General features: G+C 56.5%; 1 protein-coding gene across 1 annotated transcript in view; it reads left to right on the forward strand.

Moving 5' to 3' along the window:
* Positions 1 to 1631: 1631 nt before the first annotated feature.
* The window catches only part of TMPRSS2 (transmembrane serine protease 2), an 18351-nt gene continuing 11841 nt past the window's right edge, over positions 1632 to 8141 (forward strand). The window contains exons 1-2 of the mRNA XM_025050218.1: positions 1632 to 1661; positions 3915 to 4140. Of these exons, the coding sequence (XP_024905986.1) occupies positions 1647 to 1661; positions 3915 to 4140 (241 nt within the window). The 5' untranslated portion in view covers positions 1632 to 1646. The remainder of the gene's footprint in view (positions 1662 to 3914; positions 4141 to 8141) is intronic.

The raw sequence follows: 8141 nt of genomic DNA on the forward strand, positions 1-8141 counted from the left end.
GCTGTTCAGGGAGGTGTCCCCAGATTAAAAAGCCATCCTGGTATTCTCATTCCGAGCACGTCATTGTTATTTTTAGTTTAATGACTCGCATAGCAGGGCTGCTTAGGAGAGGGCGGCCGGTGGCCCGCTGGGGTGGGGTCTGTCTTTTCCTTTGCCTTCGCCGGACTTTCAGAGAAGGTAGACTTCATGCAGGTGTCTTGGGAGAATTTACCGGATGCGAATCTGCAGACGCCATGATCAGCGCCCCCCGCCGCACCGCCCAGCTCCCCCTTCCCGCAGGCTGCTCGACATGTATCAGCTTTATCAATCCCCACTTCTATTTAAAACAGAAATGTGTGTGGCACTTACTGTGTTCCGGGCACTAACAGCCCCCCCGGTCCCCTCCTCCCGCACCCCCAGCACCCCGAAGCGGGTGCTGCTGTTAGAGGTCACCGAGGCACGGGAAAGTTCGCCGACTTGCCCCGGTCACTGCTGGTGAGGGTCTGAGCTGGGGTCTGGACCCCCGAGGTCATGGGGTCGCCGCACGCGTGTGCTGCTCGCTGTGCGCCGGGCGCTTTAGAGACGGAAGACACTCAGACCGGGCCTGGCCGGCTTCGGAGCCCAGGGCGCTCTCATCCATCTGGACGCGGCCGCCAGTCCCCGAAAGCATCCTTGGGGCGTTGCCATCAGCGGCGGAGGGCGGATCGAAGCCCTCGGAGAGCGAAGTCAGGGGGGCTTTCTACAGAGCTTGGAGCTTTGCACGCTGATCGGTTCACGAATGTCACGGACACGTGCCCCGAGCTTGCTTTGCAGCACGGCTAACCCTCATTCGGAATTTCGTTCCTTTCTGGACCTGGGTTAGGAAATGGAGTAATGGGTCTGTGTGGATGCGTTTTTCCATTTTTTTTTTTTTAATTTTTAATTTTTTTTTTTTATTTTTACTTACGTGTTTATTAGGAATCGGGAGATTCCATTTGGCTCATGTAAAAAGGCGGGCGTGGCCCGTGTCTGGTACTAAGTTCTGGAACATCTGCTCAGGGTGTGCGGCTACTTCCTCGTCCCCACGGACGCTCTGCAGGCACTGGCGAGGGAGCGTCCGGTCACACTCGCTGTCACTCGGCACCTGGCGCTATGAGGTGTCTGCCTGCACCGCGTCACTGAGCCCTCGGCTGGATGAGACAGTGCCAACTTCTAAGTCCGTCTCTGTCTGACATTCAGAGAAGGTCGCTTACTGCCAGTGACCCCTCTGGGAAGTGGCCCTGCCAGGAGCTGGCTCCAGCTCTCTGCTTCTGCTGAAGCTGACGAGTCCGTCGTCACCGTGTGCATGTTTCCTCGTGTTGGTGGGGCAGCGGAGGGGACAGCCGGGGCCCCCTGTGAGCGCCATGTGGCCAGGGCCGGCCCTGGACTTGGAGTTGCGCGCGAGCGGGTCCCAGACGCCTGCAGCGGGCGTGAGCGCTCGTGGGCAGGAGCGGGCACAGGTGACGGGCCGGCGCCCCTGTCTGCTCCGGGGAGAGGCGACTCCCCTGGACGATGCTCTAGCTCTCCCTCTCCTTATCGTTCTAGAAACTAGCTGGTAAGGAGAGATTACAGTCCTGTTATTCTTTCTTCCAGGCCATCTCGAAGGTTCCAAGTACCTCCCATGACCTGATGCTGCTGACCGAGTCGGGATGGCTTTAAGCTCGGTAAGCGCCGCGGGCCCTCCCGGCCTCCTCTCTGTTTTCTGGTTCTTTCCATAATTTTCCGAGGTGCGTGTCGGTCGGCGTTGTAAGAGCTGCTCGCCAGGACCGTGCGCTCTCGTGGACGCTGGCCGGGGCGCTCTGTGGGGCACAGGCGGGCAGCTGCGGGGTGGCCCCGAGCGCGGGGTGGGTGTGGGGCTGAGCTTCCTCACCGGCTCCTGTATTCTTGGCTCTCAGGGTGGGGGTGGGGCAGGGCGCAGGTGCTGGGCTGCGGACAGTTGGGGCAGGATGGTGCCAGGAGGGGGCACGTCCTGGGGAAGAAAGTGTGTAGGTGCGTGGGCCAACGGGCCGCAGTGTAGCCTAGCTTCCTGGTACGCTGAGACCCTCTCGATCGATGGGGCGCTGGGCCGGCTAGCTCTCCCCCTGGACCTCGCCCCCGCCTCCGCCCCCGCCAGAGACAAACGCACTGTCCTTGTTCCCTGTCATATCTTACGGGTTCAGCTTATACCTGGGAATATGAGCATTTGGTGAAAACGGTTAATAACAGCAATTTTCTAGATCCCGTATCTGGAAAATAGAGCTCTCTCCACCACACGCACACACCCCGTTCTGTTACGTTCTGTATGGATTTGCACTGGATCCATTTTAAATTTCCAACCGCCGCACGGGAATTCTGCAGGACAGGCAGCTGTGCTTGCTGCAGCCTTTCCCGGGGGCGGGGTGGGGGGCGGGGAGACGCAGCATATTCTGTCGGGGTGGGGGGTTGGGGGGGATGCATCTGACAGAGGCAGAGCGCACCGTGCTGCTTGCTGGGACCCCGCTCGATGGGGGAGCACATGTCCTTTCTTCCCGTCCGCGGCTCTGGTTTAGTTCCAGTCTTTGGGCTTCTGAAGGCGAGGCCTGGGGAGTGACCACGCAGCGGCTAGCTCTGGGAGCCTGCAGGGGCCTCCCTTTTTGTAACCCCACTTTCCCGCGGGCTCCATTTAAAATTCTAAGCATTCGGTCACCTCCGTTCAGAATAGCGGTTTCCTCTGAGGTCTCAAACCGCAGGGGAGGAGTGAGTGAGCAGGGAGGGGGGTTCGCATGGGCACCTCAGACACCCACGTGGGCCAAAGGTGGCCTCTCAGCCATGGGCGATGGGGGAGGGCTGACGCCGGGGCAGAGGGCAGGCCGCGGGGTGGACAGTGGCCCGCGGGGGGCGAGTCTCGGAGGTCAGGTCTGGAGAGGCGAGTTTTCAGTGGAAAGAGGAGGAGAAGGGATTTCTAAGGGTGTAGATGGAACTAGGAATAAACCGCTCAGGCTGGAGGGGGGCCTTTCCCTTCTGCACCCCGAAATCCCACTCACAGCGACCAGGCAGAGGTCCACGCACTCCGCAAAAACGCAGTTGCGAACCACATACCCGCCCGTTCATTAAACGGCAGTGAGTGGCTATGATACATTCTACCAGAGAAGAGGGGCTGGAAAAGGAATTCGTAGCATGACTTGCACAGGTGACGTTTCTTAAGCCCCGTCACTCACACCGCTCCCTGCGGAGCCGGCACCTCAGTCGTCCGTGAACCATCTCGGGGCTTACGGTCAGGTTTCAAGGTCGTCCAGGCAGACGCCCAGGAGCAGGCGAGTCACCCGGTGTCAGCTCTGATTATTCTCGTCCTAATTCTGCTATCGCTCGTTCCCCCGTTCTCAAGGCATAGGGTATGGACTCGTTCCCAGGCTTTTCATACATTTTTTTTTTCTTAATTATTTTTTAAAACTAAATCTCAGTGTCAACCATTCACTTTCCATCTCCCAAAGAAAAAGCGAGTGGGTGAAATGGGTGGAGAGAGTCAAAAAAAAAAAAGGCACAGACGTCCCGTGACGAGACAGGTAATCAAGTCCCGGGGGGCGAGCGCAGCGTGGCTGGGGTCGTCGGTCCTCAGCGTTCTCGTCGCGAGAGGAAACAGTTCTGGAGCTGTGTGCGGTGACGGAGGTCGTTACACAGGTGTATAAATACCGATTATCGCGTCGTACACCGGAAAGTAATACGGCGTTATATGTCGGTTTTACCTCCATAAAAAATGAGTAGTTAGCAAACGAAGCCAGAATCTGTTGACAATTAATTGGAAATTCTGGTTGGTTTTTATTCGACATTTGCCATAGTCGCGGGCGCCCTGAAAGGCTCCGCGGCCCCCTCTCAGCATCTTAAGTGCGATGGAACACGCGTTTAGCCTTTAGGGTCGTTGGGGTTTCATGTTATTCACCTTTTTATTTTTAATTGTTTAGGGATCACCACCACCGAGCGTTGGACCTTACTACGAAAATGGTGGATACCAGCCCGACAGTCTGTATCCCCCGCGACCCGCTGTGGCCCCCACTGCCTTCTCGGTGTATCCGGCTCCATACTACCCGCCCGCGGTACCCCAGTACACCCCGAGGGTTCCAACGAGCGCTTCGACACCCGCCAGCCTCGTGCAGCCCAAATCCCCGTCAGGGACACTGTGTACCTCAAGTAGGACCCTTTTTGTATTTGTTTCCTATCATGGGCCCCGAGTTTGGGGTCCGCCTTCTCCGGTGGGCTCTCTGTCCCCACCCGCTCCGTGGCCACCTGTCCTCAGCTGCCGAGGCTGGTCTGTCTCACAGGCCTCCCCCTTTCCCTCCGCTGTGTCCAAGCCGTTGGCCGGGGGGTGTCATCTCCTGCCCAGGGCCCTTTGGGAGTCTCTGGGCTTCCAAGGTCCACACATGCCCTTAACCGCCCGGTCCCAGCATTGTCTGCTCCTCCCAGAGGTCCCGCAGGAAGGCCTCGCTGGCGCGTTTCCGGCCCGCGTGGTTTGTCTTGAGTGAATGGCAGGACCCCACCTTTCCTGGCGGTCCAGCGCCCTGGCTTCAGCAACTCATGCCGCAGCTGCTCGCTCAGCGTTAAGGGTTCGGTGACCAAACAGCTGGAGTGGCTGCTCCCAGAGGGTCTGTGGCTTCGCCTGGGCTTTACCGACATCGACGGACGTGAGCGGGCCGCAGGTCGGGCCTGGGGGTGCCAGCCGCGTGTCCTGTGCTTAACACGCAACCCCCCGTCTTATACTCTCTCGTTCATCTCCCGTCTTTGCATTTTGCTTTGTCTCCTCTCTCCAGACCCCTTTTCCTCGTACCCCCTGAATCTCAGCACAGGCGAGTTTAAGTGTTGACCGCTGTGCAGCGAGGGAGGGAGGTGAGGCCACAGGGGTCGCATACGTGGTGACAGAAAGCAGTCGAGCTCAAGGCGGCGGACACGCGATGCGATGTCTATTTGCCTCACTGTTGAAGTGTACACTTGAAACGTATTGGATTTTGCTAATCAATGTCACCATAAAGAAAAAGAAAACTCTGCGGGCGGATCTAGGGCAGCGGTGGACCCCTACAGCTGGTGCCAGGACTTTTGCAGAATTGTGCAGGGGCTACACCAGTTAACGGTTTTGCGACAACCTTTTAATTCTATTTTGGGGGACGTGCATACGTGCGTACACAGCCTGTGCTGTTAAAGACGAATAGCAAAGTGAATTTCCGTGTGTCCACCGCACCATAAATAATCAAGGTGATCGTCCCTGCGCTGTTGGAGGCCCCCTTGGCACGGCCCTCCCCGGGCCGGTCATTCTGGGCTGTCACTCTGCGTCTCTGTCCAGGGCTTGTCCCCACTTCCCTCAGCCTCACGTGGCTCTTCCATCCTGCGCCCACAGCTGTCTGGTGGTGGTGGCCTGTGGCGTTGATCGAGCTAGTGCTTCTCATCGCGGGCGATCTTGATCCCCAGGGTTATTTGTCTGGAGACAGTTCTAGTTGTTTATAACTACGGAGAGGGGTACTGTCTCCTAGGCAGGTGCCAGGGATGCTGCTGAACATCGCACAGCGTACAGGACGCCCCACAACCAAGGAGGATCCGGCCAAGACGTCGGCCGTGCCGAGGCCGAGAACCCTGCTCTTGGCCAGTCACGCGGTGGAAAGGAAGCCCCGTGAAGAGGGCTGAGGAACCCCTGACACTGCGCCCGCCCCCTGCAGAACGGGACAGTGGTCGGACACCAGGGGGCCCCTCTTGAGGGCTGCACCCTCAGTGGGTGGTACTTACACCAGCGACCATGTGACCCAGGCCGACACAAAGAGCCCACCCGCCCGACACACACGTTTCTAAGTTCCCAGGGCGGAGACTTGGTCAGGACGGGCAGCGGGACCGGAACACATGAACCCCCAGTCAGTTGCTTTTATGAGAGAGGAGCGTGAGCCGACGCACGTGATTTTGCACTATCAAACTGCCCTTCGAACTCAAAAATAGCTTGCCGAACTTACCTAGTATTATTTTCGGGACATTCCATTGGCTCATAACATATAGAAATGTATATATTTTGTAAATGTAATGTTTGGCCTTGGAAGTACTTTTTAAAAATAATATATTATCTTCAGAGTAGTTTCAAACTGACAGAAAACCTGAGTGTCGTGGGTTCCTCGTACCTCCTTCTGTCACCCCGAGAGTTTCCACGGTCGTCTTTCCTTATTACGGTGTATTTATTACAATCGACGAGCCAATCGTGATACAGTCTCATTAACTGAAATCCGTAGTTTTGAATTCAGACGATACTCTTTTCATTATCTATTCTATTGGTTCGGACACATGTATAATGACGCGTGTCCATCGTTATAATATCGCAGAGAGTCGTTCCACTCCCTAAAAATGCTTGGCGCTCCACCTGCTTCTCCTTCTGTGCCCCCGATGCCGGGCAACCACGGATCTTGTTATTGCTGTCTCCATAGGTCTGCCTTTTCCAGAAGGTCCTGTAGTTAACACGGCACATTATCAAACTGCGTGTAGCTGTGTCAGAGCCTTGACGGGTGTTTTGTGAGTTAAGTGAATAGCACAGATCAGAAGATTCCCCGTCGGAAGCGCAGGGAACACGCTTGGAGTTCATGTATCCGTTCGCTTTGGGCAATGGTCAAACGTGTTTCACATCGCATCACAGGGGGGACACGTCGTAAAGTTTGATATCTAGAGAACGGACAGTCGACAAGCCTGTGATGCAATTAGTTGACACCAGAAATGGTAGAACCGAACCAACAGTAGATGCAATTGATGATGGTGAAGGTAAATGAACAGCGAATTATAATTAAACCCGACAGGAGATGCAGCTGCAAACCGGCACCAGGTCAAGTTTGAACTGGCCAGACATCGATTACAAAATGCTTGTCCACCAAGGATGGAACCAGTCGTTTCACTGCCCACGTGCTCCTGGCGACAGCTGGGCAGATGGCGGCTCAGCGGGAGGCTGAGACTACCCGATTTAACATGCCTTAACTCACCCGGCAGGCTGTTTTATCTCGGATAAAATGGCATACGGCGAAGCCACCGGAAGGAAGGAATTATCCTCGGCCCATGAGTGAACCTGCTCATTTAGAATGTCCCCTGAGAGGGCTGCCTGCCTGTGACAATCAGTGCGGGCTGAGTTCTGATAAGGTGGCGAGGTTGCCCTGGGCATTCCGCAGACCAGACCAGACCAGACCGCAGACAGTGGCCTCACCTGTGAGCTGCTTAGAACCGCAGCTTCCTGCCGTGCCGAAGGGCGGGGAACCTGGCTGACAGGCTCCCCCGTCATCTCCAAACCTGTTTGAGAGCAGACTGTGGAATTCGCAGAATGCGGTAACAAATCAAAGAGGCCGGGCTTTGAGCCCTCGACAGATGGGCCAGCTCTGGTTCGTCCGCCCCAGAAGCTGAACTTCCCATCCGGTTGACTTCCAGAAATACAGCTGTGCACGCGTGGACGCAGCGAGCCCCTCATGCGTTTCCTGTGCTGCCCGGTGCCCCTCTGTGTAAACCGGGGCTGGCGGATCTGTTCAGATTGCCCCCTCCAGGTCCGCCCCCCACCTTTCCACTCCCTTCCCGGGAAAGCTCCCAGGAGCACGGGGCCGCAGCTGCATCCACGGGCATTGCCGGGCTGGGGGTGCCTGGCTCCCTCCTCTGAACCCCGGGGCCACTGCCTTACGCTCTGGCCTACGGCGGCATGTCGGTTTGTTTCGACTGGAGAGCATGGGTGACCTTTTCCAACGGCCCTTTTAAAAAAAATCTGAAATGTTCCCACCCTCAGACCAAGGGGCCAGTGTGAGCACTGCCCAGGAGAGCCTCCCTCGGCCACGGGCACGTTCTGCGTGTACGCCGTCCAGTATGGCAGCCACCGGTCACCTGTGACCATGGAGCCCATGAATCTACGTAACTGTTTAACACCGTTCGACCGCTGTTAGTTGAAGTGCAAACAGCTGCGTGTGGCTAGGGCTGGAAGAGGACAGTGTGGGCGTCTCCTGTCCACGCACTGACAGCCTTGGGTGGGACGATTTAGTCTCGTGCCTCGAGGACCACTGACTTGGAGGTGATCGTTTTGGGGACATTCTGATTATTTTGCCTACGCGTGTAATTAGTGAAACAAAGAGCTTTCCCTCTTTCAGCCGATTAATTTACCTGAATCATTAATTTTTTTGATTTTAAGGCTGCACTTTTTTTTTTTT

This window comes from Pteropus alecto, unplaced genomic scaffold, assembly GCF_000325575.1.
Source record: "Pteropus alecto unplaced genomic scaffold, ASM32557v1 scaffold97, whole genome shotgun sequence".
NCBI lineage: Eukaryota > Metazoa > Chordata > Mammalia > Chiroptera > Pteropodidae > Pteropus > Pteropus alecto.